The 17,371-nt window shown below is 37.8% G+C and overlaps 1 protein-coding gene across 1 annotated transcript in view; it reads right to left on the bottom strand.

Moving 5' to 3' along the window:
• Positions 1 to 7,896: 7,896 nt before the first annotated feature.
• The window catches only part of LOC134500440 (vomeronasal type-2 receptor 1-like), a 33,039-nt gene continuing 23,564 nt past the window's right edge, over positions 7,897 to 17,371 (bottom strand). Inside the window, exons 4-6 of the mRNA XM_063307774.1 lie at positions 12,917 to 13,144; positions 10,986 to 11,109; positions 7,897 to 8,888 (exon numbers count right to left, since the gene is read on the bottom strand). Coding sequence (XP_063163844.1) covers positions 7,897 to 8,888; positions 10,986 to 11,109; positions 12,917 to 13,144 — 1,344 coding nt within the window. The remainder of the gene's footprint in view (positions 8,889 to 10,985; positions 11,110 to 12,916; positions 13,145 to 17,371) is intronic.

Raw genomic sequence — 17,371 nt, forward strand, 5'->3', positions numbered from 1 at the left:
TTTCTTTCCATTAAAAGCATGCAATGGGGCTTCTGTTCCCTGCTGGATAGCTTGAGGCTTTTCCAGGTTGTAGAGCTGCTAGAATTAAATCCTGCAATATTGGCCCAGTGCCTGGTTTTGGTAGGGTTTTGCCTATAGCCTTCTAGAAAGACCTTGTCAGCCCTGTAAGGTAGATCAGACTACGAGACCAAAATAATGCAAGCTAATGCTACTTTTATTATACAGTTATAATAAAATCTTCTAAGTCTGAATGCGCTTTCCCCTTCCCTCCCTTTAACTTCATGAGAACTAGGAAGGGGCTTGTCTGAGTTGCTTATTCGAGTTGGACTCAATTTTTTTCTCTCTGACTGTTGTCTTGGTTTCAGCTCTTTCTCCTGTTCCTCAAGGTTATTCCTTCTTCCCATTACAGACCTTTTCTGACCCTTCAGAAGTTCAATCTGCAACTTAGGTTACATTTAATGAAGCTTGATAGATATGTAACTTATTTTCAATAGGTAAATCATTAAAATGAAACAAAGTATCTACAGTAGAGAAAATCTTATTGAAAGCTTGGAACACTCACTTAATGAAATTAATACCAGAAAAAAAAGTTCATCTGAACAAGGGGGTCACATGTAATTGCTGATGGAAGATATTCCAAAAATATGGGGCTACCAGAGAAAAGAATGTGCCTCTGTTTTTCATACAGCACCCAATTATTCTATGTGGAACAGAGGGTCTGATGCTAATGATAAAGCATGACTGAATAATCTAAATTCCTACATTTCATTTCTATAAAATGTAGCCTACTTCATCCACTCATGAAGTTCTACACATTTCATCCCATTCTGATGAAAACTAAACCTGTATCAACTATCTGTGCCTTCCATTTTCCTGAATCTCACTCTGTATCTGGTCACAGGGCAGATTAGATTACCTCTGGATCAGTGTTTTCCAATTTTAGCAACTTCCAGATGAGTGGGCTTCAGAATTCTCAGCAATGATCATGCTGGCCAGAGAATTACAGGAGTTGAAGACAATATGAATGGAAAGTGTCAGTGTTTGGAAATCCTGCTCTAGATTATCTGAAGCTCTGGATTGAGCCTCCAGATCAGATTAAGCAGTCTCTGGATGCCTTCTATATCCATTAAAGAGAAATGCTATGGTTATGGAATGGCCTTTCCAGATATTCTCCTGGTGTAAAATCTATGTTTTAATTTTTTTTTTATTGTAGCATCATGCTGTTTGGGATGTGGCATTATGCTGCTGCTAATGATGATTATGGCATTAAGCTTTCCTATTTATTTTGTTATATATTTTGATGGTGCAAATTTAGAAATTAAAACCGACCATGTCCAGTGGGCCTGGAATGCTGGCAGGAGGGAAGCTGGAAAACTAGAAAGAGAGAAAGAAGGCTGACCCTTGATGTGTGAGTAGCAGGAAAAATGAGGTGAACATACAAAGACCAATTGATCTTTATTGTTATGACATAGAAAGTTCAGAAGCCCTGCTGAACAGCTACAGCATTCATTTTCATGAGCTGCAGTGGACCCAAATGCCATAATTAACAGCAAAGCACTCCATGGAATAAATAACAGCCCTATCATGTCACTCCCCCAGAATGCTGCTAGAAACTTTATGCTAGAGCTGAATCACTAATGTCTTCTGCCAAGCTTCTACTGAGATCAAGAACACAAGTGTCACATATCTGGGTATATCTGAGGTCAAGAAACAGAATACTGCCTCTTGAGGCTATCCGGTATTGTCAGCAAATTTCCCCTGTGTATGCTTAAAGCACATGGCTAAAACAGATGCTCAAAGCCTGAAACACTTTTGCCTAAGAGCTTATGTTAATGAGGCATGGCAAACAGAGAGCCTTCATTTCCCAGCTGCTGTAAAAGCAAATTTACTTAATCCTTTCATTACTTGTTGATGATTTATTAGTAGAACTACAAGGTACAAAGGAGAGGGCATATATGCATAAAGTTTCTGTGATTATTTCTAAGAAGGAAAACCTGTACCAATGCTGGTTTACGTATGCAGGAGTTTTTGTATGAAGTGTGTGAAAGTTTTGTTCCTACAAAATAATCTTTTTGTGGTGGGCACATTTTTTTCCCAGAATTGTCTTGTATAGCACAAGAAATTATCTTCAAACTCTGAAGAATTATCATTTGCTTTATATGGGAAGTAAGGAATCAAGGGCAGTGATTCCCAAGTTTCATTTACAGATTATCAGAAGCTATAGAAGATTAGCATATTTGAACATAGTGTTCTGAACCATATCCATGTTCCATAAGGTATGAAGCTGCAGGATCAGGGCAACAAGCTTTGATTTCTTTAGATATTTATAGTGTTTTTCTTTGCATTGTCTAAACATTAAGAAGCAGAAAACTGATGAGAAAATCCCCCATTGGATCCTTAATCTTCATGCTTTAAATCTTTGGTTAACCTAACATCTTTCACTTCTTTGCCTCAAATGGCAAATTTGATGTTTCTGTGCACACACATACACATGCATAAACATAGGTGACTGATGGAGAACAGCTTATTGTCTGTACATTCCTTCTTGGGTTATTGAAAATAATTGAATGATTATTGAAAACCATGCATTTCCATCAGAAAAATTATTCCAGATTATGAATCAGCTTTTAATGACTGGGGGCATCCTATCCTATCCTATCCTATCCTATCCTATCCATGGATATAGGCAAATCAGGATATCAAGGTATCGCTAGACAGGATAAGGCTGGAATTTTCCGACTGTTCCTTTTTTGGGGAGGAACTTTAATTTTTGCAGATGTAAAAATGCATCTTAAGATATCAGAGGCTTATCACACCTTTTTTTTTTTTTTGCTGTTTCTCATCACCATTTTTCATGTTTTATCCCTGATTTTCAATGACATGATCCTGGGGGCTCTCTAGCCCTACAGAAAAGGGGTCTTGGGTTCTGCATGTAATCCACAAGCAGTCCATCTTTGGTCTAGTGAGGGAGCAGTAGAAATGAACTAGAAAGGAAGGGGTTAAAGCATAATTGATAAAAAGATATACATACTTCTCCAGCAAGTATAGATGGCAACAGTGAAATAGGGGGTTTTCTGGTTCTTAGGCTGAAGTGAAGATTCTGCTTCATTTATAAAAAAAAATGCTTAGAAATCCCATATGCCCCTGCTCTGTAAAGGAAACATCATATTTCATGAGACACAGTTAAGGTAAGGTAAGGTAAAGTCTCCCTTGAGTCAGGCTTGATGTTGAATACTTCTGTATTATTGCCAAGAAAACAACAAGGAGATAATCAGCCTTTCCTCACTTCCACCTAATTGCAGCACAAGCATGCCCTAGCAATCTCTTGGTGTGCCCTGTTTTTGTGATGTTGCCTTCATTCATTTCTGAGCCCACCCAAGATGCAGCCTTAAATCATTTTTTGCTGTTCTGATTTTAAAATAGTAGTTTCCCCTCTTACCCAACAAAATGTTTGCTGTGGATACATCCTGGCACACTTTACTGATCACTGTTGTTGACACAGTGAGGTGATGCTAGGGATTGGTATTGGACCAGCACATATTGGCTTCTAGAAGCTGGTGTGAACATGCCCCTTTCTCTCCAGAGTCTGAGCACTGTCCTCCAGGACCACACTGGTTTGGTCTTCAGAAGAGTCCAGTTCTTTGAAACTGGTCTGTCCCTCTATAGCAATCAAAGATCTGGATAAGGCCAAACGGATGGCTAGTAATGGGGGGCTGCATGATAAGTAGGAGCAAAAGAGCCAGGTCTCCTTCTTTCCCCATCTCTTCATGGCACAACCCTCCTGCATATGTCAGCTGTTTGTAAGCTACTTATCAGCACAGGCTTAGCACTCTTCTGGAAGAGTGCTAAGCCTGTGTCCAAACGGCTAATTATTTGCTGATATCTCAAACAGCACTTATGTTCCCTTTGAACACTCACACAAATTACTTGTGCAAAACCAGAGGGAATTTAGGCTATTTAACCATCCTGCATTAAAGGGAGTGATTGGTGAATGTTCTCACACCACCTGATAACATTTGGTAAAAGGAGAGAGAAAGAAAGCTGGAGTAATCCATCAGTCCTTGTTCTTAAGATATTCTGAATACTTAATAAGGATGACACTATTTGTTGGCATTTTTCTTATGGCAGGATAGGAATTGCCAGTGGGAGCAGCAAATTTTATGCCAGTACACTTTTCTGCTGGCTCAAGATTGGTGGATAGCCCTGTAACTCAGATATAAGGAACAGTCCAATGGATAAGGGGAAAATAGCATCCAGTGGACTGGATTAATCACTTATGTTAAATAATTTATTGAGTAGCTTGAAGAGAGTATCACCCTCTTATCCCGCCTGTCAGCATCCTGGATGCTTCTGACTGGCCACTGATTGCTTCTAAACCTTCATTGCTTCCAGCTGGTCTGTTTAAACAGAAATTCCTTTACATTCTTATGATTTTTATGCAAGATCTGCATCCTGCATCTTTGCAAAATACACATTTCGAACTCAATCTTACTGTGTATATAAGCTGTATGCATCATGGCTACCCAGTATCCAACCAATTTGCGGACTTGTGAAATAAGGTCAGTTGATATGACTTTCCTATCACCTCTCCGTGAATCATTCACACAGAAAGTATCACCATTTCCAATGTCATTTGATTTTGTTGACAGGGGAGGATTTAGTACACAAAATCTAGAACAACCCATCCCAGTCTAATACATTCTCAGGAAATCTCACATTATTTATACAAAAGAACAGCAGAAGACATTGGTTGGTTTACCATTGTTAACAGAGATGTGGAGAGGAAACCATCTCTCCAGCAAATCCTCATCCCTTGGGTTCTCATTTCACTTCCCATCCCTTTGAAATAATGTTAAATAAGAAACAAAATAGATAATGCTGGAGCATTTGATCTGCAATTACTTTTACCCTTCTTCAGGAAAAAGAACTGTTTTCAAGCCATGTGCTTGTGGACAATGGACTTGTAACTGCCCAGGTCTCAGCACTGAGCCTGTTTCCAAAGTGATCGCTCCTCAACGAATTGCTCTACAATTCATATTTCCCCAGATAGTGATGACATGCAGTAGTTCAGTACATCTGGAGGGCTCAATCTGGATTCCATTTGGTGATCTGTTTTCCTAACTGCTTGGCATATAGAAAAGCAAAGGAGCAATAAAACCATGACCCCCCCAGCCCCCCAAAAAGATGTGCAACAGGAGACTCACCATGCTGCTGGAGATCTCAGTAACACTGTCTCTGTTATTGTCACTGTCTTTGTGACAGCATCAGCAGAAACAGAAATAAAGTAAGCTGAGCAAACAGCCAAGGAGAAGTACATATCAGTAGCAATGCAACAGCAGGGACAATGGAATGCAAAGGTGAATGTATGTTGTGATTGCAACTTAGTACCATTTTTCAAGTTTTCCCACAAAAGGCCTACAAGCAATACTCATCAACGAACTCACCTTTTAACAGCTGAATACTTTTCCCTCCTTTTAACAGCTGAATACTTTCCCCTCATCATTTTATTTTATGTCATCCCAGTTTGAGTTAATGCCTCTTGAATAAGACCCAAACTATTTTCACCCTAAGGGATTTGTTTACAAGACATCCAAATGGCAGATCTATCACACAGATCAGTAGCACAAAGCACATTTTTTTTCAGCCCTTGACTACAGGCTACACACACTTTTTCACAGAGTTCATGAAAGGTACGGCAATTTGTGTGACTAGTTCACCTTGCTCATAGTTTAGATTCCCCAAAACATGTTAGAAGAACATTTTTAACTGTAAGAGCAGTTTAACAAAGTAACCATTCTTCTGGAATAGTGCTAAACCTGTGTCCAAAAAGGAGGGCAACTATTCGCTGATATCCCATTGAGGGTCCTTCCATGTGACTATTTGTGCTCCTCTTGAATCAATGCCATCCTTATGAGATCCCATATCATTATCTCTGTTCATTAGCTGACCTGATAAATTTCTGGCTTAGCTGCACTGCATCTCAAATTGTATTTTAGACATTTACTTTCTGCAACACTGAATCAGACAATGCAGACAAGCTAGTTTTCCATTGATGGGAACTCTTATGTCTCCCACCTCCTTATTTTTTGTTCAACTGAGACATTTCCCCATCCCCACAAGTTAAGGCACCATTACATCTTGCCATATTACATGTTTAACAAAAGCAGAGGGATGGTGTCTTGGTGGCTTTCCCATCAGATATTCAGATATTTTGGCAAATCATTATGGAAATTATGAAATAAAGGCACCGATTCAACACTGGAGTTTGCATTCTCTGGTCAACTGAAAGGAGTGATAATTGCTCAGCACTTTAAAAGCAGATGGCAGTGAAAATGCTCACAAATCATCTTCGAACGGCTTTGAGGAATTGGTGCTCACTGTGATGATGTGGAAGTGTCCTCTGAACATTCCCTTTGCCAATTCATCTTTCCCCTCTCGGATTTTAATATCAGTGATTTGCAGAATCCTTGCCAAAGCAAGAAAGAAAGTTTCTTCTTTCCTTTTGTCTCTTTCTCCACTGCTAGGAATGAGATTTGTTTTTTTTTTACCCGTTCCTTTAGCTGAAATAGACAGCAGCTTATAATTTCTCTTTACAGAATTGTTGAAAGTGAAACTTAACTGCTACAGGGGTAGGTAGCCACCATCTTATTTATAAAATATTATTTTTAAATAAGAAATAATTGAATGAGAAATTAAAATGTTAAAAAGCATAGTGCCCAGCCCTTGCCATCATCTTTATTTTTCTTTGCATTTCCAAGAAATGCCAAGTTGAACATGATAACCTAAGCTGATGGATGTTTCCTGGAAGCAGAGGGAGCTGGAAAATATATCACCAATTTGTCTTCTGGCAAATTTAGGGTGCTTGAGGAAAAAACTTCAATCAGTTTTATTCACAGAATTCTATGGGTGACCCCAATGATGTCATCTTGCACATACTACCCCTCCCTGCCCAATCTTCCAGTAATATCAACACAATGCACCTTGCAGTCCTATATGACATTTTTGTTCCTTTTGTTTGTTTGTTTGTTTCTTTGAAGAAAATTATTGTTTGTTTTTGTTTTGTTTTTTGTTTTGCACAGTCAAAATATCCCACTGTAATCTGATGGAAAGTATAGGGAATTTCTAAGTCAAAGATCATGTCATCTGGACATCAATGAACTAAGGTGACAACACAATACAAGTTTCATCTAGCAGTACTTCTTATCAACAGAAATAGGTGCACCAGCAGTAATTAAGGTGGATACAGCCATCCTATAACTGAACATTCACCAATTTGGATAAGGGATTTTCATGGAACAATAGGTCCAGAAGAATTTGGAATTTGTCCAAAAAAATTGGTGCACCAAGTAAGATTCCTCCGAAGAGTCCACTAACATAAAATACAACATGAAGCATCTGTAAATAATTTGTTTTATTGGAAAATATTTTTTGTCATGCAATTAGTTGATACTATGTTGAATCGATTACTTTTTACAAGAACATGCCATTGATTGCATTATTTTAAGCTGATGGTATCATATATAGTACTGTATCCTTTGAAACTTGAGTGAACTTCAGTTCATGAAATGATTCCTTGTTTTCTCCTTCCTGCTTTCCCTCTATCACTACCACCCCAAAGAGCCCCACAATAGTGTTGACACATGGACCAAAAATTGTGGAGCTGGAATGGAATGCAAAAATCAGCCTTAATTCTCTTGTGCAAGCAGAAATTAGAAGTTCCTATCTGCTTGCATAGGATTTGATCCAGGCTATATATGAATGAAAATACAAAACTTCTTTAAAAGTGTTCCGCATTACTTTCTCTGCAAGCAATTAAATATGCTTTATTTGTGCTATTCCCCAAGAAGCCACTTTGATATGGATCAGATGATATGGGTCGGCAGGAGCTACAAAGTCCTAATCCTCAAGAACCGTGGAGACTGTAGTGTTGTTAATTTCACTGGTGCAAGAGGCAGAGGTTGGTGGGGCACTCTTGTCATTAGTGGCAATCCTGCCACCCACAATTTCTTCTGTATTTCTGGCAGGCTTCAACAAAATAATATAACATTTTGGCACAAATATGCACCCTAGCAAACCAAAGCTGGAGGCCAGAATTGCAAATATCTCCACAGCTACCTTGAACTTCCCTCTTGTGCTTAAATAAGCAGGGACAAAAGATATCCAGACAATGAAGAATACCAGCATTCCAAATGTAACGAACTTGGCTTCATTGAAATTATTGGGTAGCTTCCGGGCCACAAAAGCAGTGAGGAAGCACTGGATGGCAAGAAACACATCAAACCCAAACATAATGCACAAGTACATTATAGAACCCTCATTGCATTCAAAAATTATTTTCAGGGTTGTGAACTGGGTGTTTTTAAACATGCTGGGAGGGTTAAAATAAAGGTAAGCAGTACAAATGCCCACTTCAGCTAGGACAGAGATAACTACAACAACTTTTTGGAAAATTGGCCCAACTGACATCCGGGCTTTCTCTGCAACTTTTGAATTTTTGGCCAAGTGAGTCAGAAAGAGCATGACTGTCTTTCCTAAGACACAAGACAGGCAAACAGAAAAAGCCAAGGCCAAGGACACTTGGCGAGACTGGCATGACCAATCTTCTGGCTTCCCCACGAAGAGAACGGAAGTCATCAAGGTGGCAATGAGAGAAAACTGAATGAGGAAGCTGAGCATGAGGTCATTGGCTTTCACCAGAGGTGTGCTCCTGAACTTGATATAGACTCCAGTCACGGACAGAATGACACATGTGCCAAATACAGAGAGAGCAATCAATGTCATTCCTAAAGCTTCTCCATAAGCCAAGAATTCCACTTCCTTAAGCACACACTTGCTTCTCTGTTCATTGGACCAGTAATCTTCAAGACATGCTGTACATTCCCTTGCATCTGGGGGAAAAAACCATAACAATGGTACTTGAAAAATCCTATAGGGTTTCTTTTATGCCAAAGCTTAAAAAGGTGGATTCAATTCTGAATATATAAAACAGCCTTCCCCAACCTGCTACTCTCCAAATGAGTTGGACTGCAGCCCTGATTACTCTCTAATCATGTGGTCTTCTCTGGCTGGCAAGAACATATTTGAAGGGCACCAGACTGAGGAAAGTCAATGTGAAGAATAAATTAAAATTGCTTTGAATAATGTTATAGCACATTTCCGTCTTACAGACACCTACGCATCAATGCTTAAGTGGACATTTTCCAGAACACAGTATTTCTAGGCAGACCTGAGGGCCAGTATTAGTGTTGTTCTAGACATTAAGTACAGTCCAGGTTTAGGATGACCATCACAAGTAGCAAGAATCCATCAAATAATTTATATCCACAATCACTCTGTATTCCTAACTAAAGATATCCTAGATTACAGACTGGACTGAAAATACAAAGGATCCCATGTGATATAGTGGGCTAAGACTCTGAGACCCTTGTTCAAATCTCTACTGCATCCAGACCTTCATGAGAAGACTTGCGGCCAGTTTCCATCTCTCAGCCCAGCCTTGCCTAACTCACAAAGTTTTGGTGAAAAGAAAATAGAGATGAGGAATCTTATATGCTACCATGAACTACCTGGAGGAAGGGTGGATTTAAAAGGAGGAGAAAGAAGAGGGGGAGAATGTACAAAATTTAAATAATAAAGGCGTTTTTAAAGTATTCTTTTAATTTCCACATGAAAGCTCTATTTGAAAGTTCATGTAGACTACGCTGAGCTCCCAATTTCAAGGGGAAGAAATAATTCAGTAATACATAGTGACAAAGATGGGGGGAGGGGGAGATAACTGATAACAAGACTGTAGAGGAGTGCAACTTTAATTACTTTGGTAATTGATGTAAAGCATTTTGATGGATTAGGGTGCAGATTTAAAGTATTAATGCAAATGCTTTCAGAATAATTTTGCCCTGAGTGTGACAAAATAAAACTGTTTCCCTCACCTACAGCCAATGTACATACGGTCTAAAACACAAGGACATTAGGAGGGGGTCCCCTTATCAATCTAATTATTAAATTAATACTTTTCACTTAATTTGTATTCCATTAACTAAAGTATTTCATTAATTTATTTGTTCCTATGATGGATTGCCTAAATTTTCATTAACTGTATGATAGCTCTATTTATTCCTTTGAGTAGTACAATATTAAAAAGGGAATGTGGTGGAAAAAAATATGCCTGACACATTTCATACTTGGCAAAATGTTTATTTATTTGCTATTGTCTCCCAACAGTTCCAATGAGACCTTAATCTGATTTCATCTTGTTTATCAACACACTTTCTCCATTTGTTCTCCTACCTATATATACCTTTCTTTCCCCATTCTTGTATGATAGGGCTTAAGATATGACTATTCATACCTGATTTAGTTAAAATAGAACAAAATTCAACAGAAAAAAGAAACCAGAAAAAACGATAACATTCTAGTGAGATTATGTGTTAAATGCAATATTAGTTTTTAACTAATGTGGGATGGGCCACCTTTGGTAGCCTAGGGCCAGACATACAATTTTGGGTTGCCTTAGAGCCATAAAGTATATGATGCCACATCATGGTCAAGAATACACTTTAGAAGGGAGTTGGGCATGTTACTTTATTTTTTAAATGCCTATTTTAGGATTTACACTAGTGGTTTGTAAAAACATTTTAAGATTAGAATATCCTAACCCTGAAATATTCAATTCTGACTTTATTGAAAAGGCCATTTCAACCAGCTTTGCAGTCAGAAGACCTGCTTTTAAGGTTGAAGCACTTCTGACAAGATCAAAACAGGTGGGAACAGGACAGTGCAAGGTTACAACATTCTTCTCTGAAACATTTTGCAAACCTCTACACACACGACATTCTCATGTGTTTTCTACCTCAAAATACTATGAAACCATGCTGTCAGTTTTCAGCAATCATAATCAGCCCCCCAAAGCACATTTTTTTACATTTTTTCATTTCTTCTTGGGGGGCGGGTCTTCCATTAGTTAAAGTGATGATAAGTGCTCATACCTGTATGATTACTGAACTGTCCTTCTGCACACTTTATACAGTCATAACAGCATGAAGGTTTCCCTTGCAGGATCCCTTTCCGATATCCAGGTTGGCAATTGTTATTGCATGCAGAGCGCGGTCGCTGAAAGGTATAGAACAGCCTTTCTCAACTTTTTGACCCTGGAGGAACCCTTGAAATGTTTTTCAGGCTTCAGAGAACCCTGGATATTCAGGCTTAAATATAGGCCAGAAGTTACAAAATTATTATATTCGCTTTATGTGTAGGCCTGCATATGTGCATTAACAGTGTTCTTAAACTAAAAATAAAGAAACTTACCTCTTTAATGTGAAGTTGCCTGAATGTGAAATAATTTTTTAAATAAATCATGATCTCTCAGGGAACCCCTAGTGACCTCTTGAGGAACCCTAGGGTTCCATGGAACCCTGGTTGAGAAACCCTGGTATAGAAGCATAGAAGAGGTATTATATTTCTCCTAAAATAAAGATGTGCTTGAACATGGAATAAAGTCCTTTTCTTTTTGGCATGCCTGTGTTGGAGAGTTATGGCTCCATCTAGGTCTCATCTAGGACCTCAGGAGACTCTCACCAATACTGTAATCACAGAAATGGTATGGTGTGCAATGGAATTTTGCAATCTAATGAGGACTGAAACCACAAAAGTGTGTGCAGCATGGAACCAGAAGATAAATGCAGATAAAAATAAGTCTCTTTTCTAATGGAATAACTAGTAAGCATGATGACAGAAGATCCATGACAAAGTATTCTGCAAGACCTTGTTGTGTTGTTGTTGTTGTTAATAGCAGTAAGGGGAGGGAAGAAGTAAGGAATCTGATTAGGACCACAGAATTGGGCATGAGATAACCATTTTCTCTTGTGCCTTTTTCTCCAAAATAAAATTCCTTCCATCTGCAACTTGCTTCATTGGGTAATAGTAATGGGTTTTCTGTAATTGCATTAGTTCTGCCATGATGCTCACAAAACTCTGCCTCTTATATCTTCATTATCCCTGTGGGCATTAGTAACACTTTTGCATGGGAACTGAGGTGTTTCTTGAATCCAAACCAAGGTGAGTGACTACCAACTTCAGTTACCCTATGCAATGCCCCAAGAAATATCTATGGCTATATTTAGGGATAAGATTAGAGTCAACTCATGGTGCATTTCCCTAGGTTCCTAATATGGTCATCTACTGGATAAATATGTTAGAAGGAAGGCAAGGGTAAATATTCTGCCAGTTTCTTGGACAGTATTGTTCCTAAAATGCAAATCAACTAGAATCCTATAATAGGAACTAAGCTGCTGGTTGAAAATAATGATGAGTTTCTTTAAGTCTATCCATTTGTTCTTTTTTAATGTTTAAATATTATTTTGTGTTATAATAAATTGTTGTTATGATTATAGTACTTTGTATATATAGTTAATCTGGTAAATTATGAATAGTTCTCTTTTTACCACATCAGGAGCTCAGGGCAAGCAAGTGGTGTCAATTGCCTGGTTTTTGTTTTATCAATGCAGTGCATATGAGCTTCTAGGAAGGGCAGGCCAGCATGAGCCTTCTCCTTCTTCTTTAAGAAATTAACATTTCCTGTAGAATGTTTGCTTCTCACGAATCTTTATATTAAAGAGCAATGATCAAGCTAGTATTAAGGTTGCACAAAGTCGCTGGTGATGTTAGATAACCCCTTTTGAGATATGTGTTGTCTATCAATGTGGCAAATACATGATTTTATCATGCACATATATGAGCACAATCTGTCAGAGTTTCTCTTTTTATTGTGGACTACTCTTTCCAAATATGACTACTCCATAGAAACCACAAACAGGCAGCATCACTACATGCAACAATAGATGTAGAAGTACATGTGGGTGTGGTGATCAGAATAGTAGAACGTTAAACTACAAATGAATCTGAAAAACTATACACCTACCGATCGTGCTGGGTTGTTCCAAAATATCGAATCATTATATATATGGAATTCCTTATTGTTTTCATCTGTCTGGTTAAATGTTCCAACTCTCACAAAGTTGATTCCTCCAGTTTCATTCATCTGCCAGTTTAGAATGTCATATGGTGTATAGACATCCCCATTAGTGTCTATGTTTACATCCTCATCAAGAACCGTAAACTGCATCTTATTCTTCATGTAGAACATTAACTATGAACCAGTAGGAAAAAGAATACATTACAATATAGATAACTGTAATGCTGCTAGATCTTTTTTGAAAGACTGTCCAAAAATGTCAACTGGTATTCAGCTGTCTATATAATTTGTGGGAATTAGGTAGAGTAAATGTATTCAGCCATTGCAAAGGTTAATTTGAAATGCTGCATTTAAACTACTAATATAATGTGTAAAGACCTGAATGGTTTGGGGACCAGGCTATTAGACATACATATAAACAAACATGTGAATCTTCCTTCCACAGAGATTAGAAGCTCTATTTTCTGGGCTACCACTATAAAGGTAGAGTTAGTTGTGCCCTTTTTGAACTGGTGAGTTTAAACAATTGTTACTTATTTGTTGACTTGCTTGTTTGTTCAGTTTCTCCAGCCACCTACTCATGCAAGATGCTAGGCAGCTCACAAGGACTAAAACAATACAGTATAAACAATTTAAAACAATGTAGACACAGCCATACCAGGGGGAAAAAACACAACCATTAATAAAGTTTGAGGCAAATTCAGTAGTCAGCTCATATTATACCCTGGCCCTGCACCTGAGGAAAGAGTGAGATCTTCAAGCCTTTTTTTAAAAGGCAGCAGGATCAAGGTTATATGGATCTCAAAGGGAATGTTATTCCAGAAGACTGGTGTCACAACAGAGAAGCCATGCCTCCTGGGTCTCCAAAGATGATAGTGTTTAACAGATAGGACCCAAAGAATGCCAACCCTATTGAATCTTATTGGATAGGTAGAAACAATTGGGGATAGGTGGTCACACAAATATCCAGGCCCTTATACTAGAAGTTTAAGTCCTAAAGTAGGTTTTATGAATGACAACATTTTGAATTGCACTCTTAAGTCAACAGTTAATAGTACATCTTGCATAGCAGGGGTGTTACATGGAAATACCAAACAGGGCCGTCATTACATGCTACCACATTTAATTTATGTATTTATTTACAGAAATTTAAAGAACACCTGACTGTCAATGATTCTGGGCACTTTACCATATTCTGTACTAACTATAGCTTCCAGGTGGTCTTCAAAGGCAGACCCATGTAGAGCATGTTGCAGTAGTCTATATGTGAGATAAATTTGGGTATATCTTGCCTTGATGACCCTTGAAGGCTATCCTTTCAAGACTACCCTTGAAAAATGTTATACTTTATACTTGATGCAAAAAAACAGCAGATAGATTGCTCACCAGTACTTGTACAGAAAGATCTGAACTGGTTGACCGATTGTTTATTAGGCACAATTTATGATGTTAAATAATTAAAGTTCTAAACAGCTTAGGACCTTACTATCTAAGGAACCTCCTTTTCCATTATGAGCTATCCAGTTGTAATGATCTGCAGTAGAGCCATTTTGGTTGAAAGGACTAAAATTTACATTATGTTACAATTTAAAAGAGAACTTTTATAAAATGATGTACCATTGGTATATGACACCAGAAAAACTTTCTAGAATGTATAAAGGTACCTCAAATTTATGTTGGAAATGCGGAAAAACATGAAGGGTTATTTTATCATGCTTGGTGGACCTGCAAAAAAGCTAGAAAATTCTGGGTTCAAATACATACAGTAATACAAAGAATTTTAAAGACTGATATTCAACTGAAACCAGAACTTTTCTTGCTGGGACTAATGGACAAACAGCTAGAAAAAACCTATGGACAATTGTTTTTGTACATGGTAACTGCAGCAAGATTATTATATGCACAAAGATGGAAAGACTCTGAAATGCCTACAATGAAGGAAGGGTTGGTGAAGATGACAGAATTTGCAAAGATGGCAAAATTGACTTATTTGATTAGAAAAGAGAATAATTATATTTGTCAGTGACTGGAAACCCTTCATGGACCTTTTGCTGAAAATGGAAAAAAAAATGCACTTGTGAATTATGGGTTTGATAATTAGAAAGGGTAGATTATGGAAAGAAGAGAGCTATGTTGTAACCTTAGAGAGAGAATAAAATTTGAGTGCATGTAAACTGCTGTAAAGAAGATGGAAGCCATTTCTTTATATTTTGTCTTTTTGTCTTTTTTTTCCTATTTCTCTCCTTTCTCTTTCATTTCTTTATTCTCTTCTCACCACTTTCCTTTTACTTTCCTTTATTTTCTTTTTCCCTTTAAATGTTTTTTTAATTCTGTAAAATTTCTTTAATTAAAAAAAATAAATTAAAAAAGAGAAGAAGATGCTTCTGCTGTCAGAGGTTTATCTATTTACTGTGCAGAAGTAAGTCTTGTGTTGCTCCCAGGCTGCATTTGGAATTCTGTTTGGCTCCCACTCTCCCAGGGTTTAGAAAATATGTTAAGATACATCCCTTTGGATGACTTTAGTATTTATTTGTTAAATTTAATCTGTGCTTTAAACTTCTTATATTTTTTTTGTTTTTTAAATATATTTACAGTTTTCAAACTGATGGGAGCTATATGCAAAAAACATATTAGTATTGGTCTTGTGCAATTCCAAGCTAGTATCCTATATCTGATATTATTTCTGGATGTTTGGTTTATATTTATTCAAACATTATGTAAAGCTTTCTTTTGAAATATTATTCAGAAAGATGAAGCATCAGTAAATACTTCTGCATGAATATGTAAGATTGACCTGCTTTTGGCATCTTAAAGCATAGACCGACAAGAGACATAATGCTGAATGGACAGATGAGTTTTTCATAGGAACACAGCAGCTTTCTACTAAATGCAACCCTTGGTCTTCCACTGCAGTAATACCTTAACTGATTGTCTTAATACTCAGATTTTCAGGAAGGGCTTCCTTCCACCGTGCCTGTGGATGCTAATGACTGAAGTTGAGCCTTTGTGCATACAAAGCACGTGCATTAATCTGCTGTAGCTCCTGCTCTGAAGAATAATGGGAAAATATATTTTGATGCTAGAACTAAAAGAATGATGTTGGTTCCAAAATGGGAACCACTCTTAGAAATAATATATCTTATAAAGCAGATTATTTTCTGGAACAATTTTCTGTTCCAGAAATTCTCCTTTCTGAATTGTGATGATCAGTGTTCTTAAGGAAGTATTTGCATTTATGAATACAAGCATAAGAGTCACATATACAAGGCACAGGATTTTTCAGCGATTATTTCAGGTTGGGGAAATGACCGAAATGTACTTTCATGTTCCTTTCTTCTGATTTGTAGGCACTTTTGAATGACTATCCTTGGCCTTTCAATAGGCAGCCGGATATATTCTTTATCATTTTTCATATGCATTTAAAATTTAAGTTTTGGAGATTTCGTTTTAATATTTGTGTGAATGTGTGTGTGCTTTCAAATCATTTTTTACTCCTGGTGGCTACGTGGACAAGTCCATGCAGTTTTCCTAGTAGCATTTTCACAAGCGCTTTGCCATTGCTTCCTTTCTAGGACTGAAAGAGAGAGGCTGACCCAAAATCACCCAGCTGACTTTGTACCTAAGGTGGGACTAGAACTCACAGTCTCCCAGTTTCTAGCCTAGTGCCTTAACCCCTACACCAAACTGGTTCTTTTAATGCATGTTTAACCATCTTTTATAACTGCAAAAATACAGGATTAAAACTACAATAAATATACAAACAACCTACAAATGATGGTCTGCAAATCAAAAGCCTTTCTCAACACTTGTATGTTCCTGCACTATAGGCTCCTGCAACACTCAGTCATCCTGAGGAAGACCATTGCTTCTTCTTAGCACTAGAGAAACAACAGCCAAGATCAAAACCTCCCCCCACCTCAGTGTTTCTTTCTGTATGTGTGGAAATGTGCTAGAGGATAAATACATTTATTGCATGTGTCCTGTATGGAAGGTGGTGGCCCCACTTCCTCATACATGTTCTTTACAATGTCCTTCTAACCTCTGACCCCAAAGTTGCCCAGCACTCTTGAAAGAGTCTACACACTGCAACAGATTCTAAGTCACATTCAAGGAGGTAGATTTAGTTTGACAGGTTTCTTTTGGATAGCTCAGTCACTGACTGTAAGCTGAAAGTACATCTCCTAAGGACTCAGTAGCAGGGGCAAACTGCAATTGCATGGGAAAAAGTCTGACCCTGAATTCTTGTTTCATTTTTGTTACAGGACCATCTTGACAGTCAGAAACACAGAGATACTGACAAGAAGCTGAAATTACATAATGTTCCACCATGAAAGTGTCCTGGGATGATCGATTCATAGGTTTGGATACCACTCCAATGGGGCTACGCCCAAGGGACAGCAC

Source organism: Candoia aspera, chromosome 6 (assembly GCF_035149785.1).
Source record: "Candoia aspera isolate rCanAsp1 chromosome 6, rCanAsp1.hap2, whole genome shotgun sequence".
Classification (NCBI taxonomy): Eukaryota; Metazoa; Chordata; class Lepidosauria; order Squamata; family Boidae; genus Candoia; species Candoia aspera.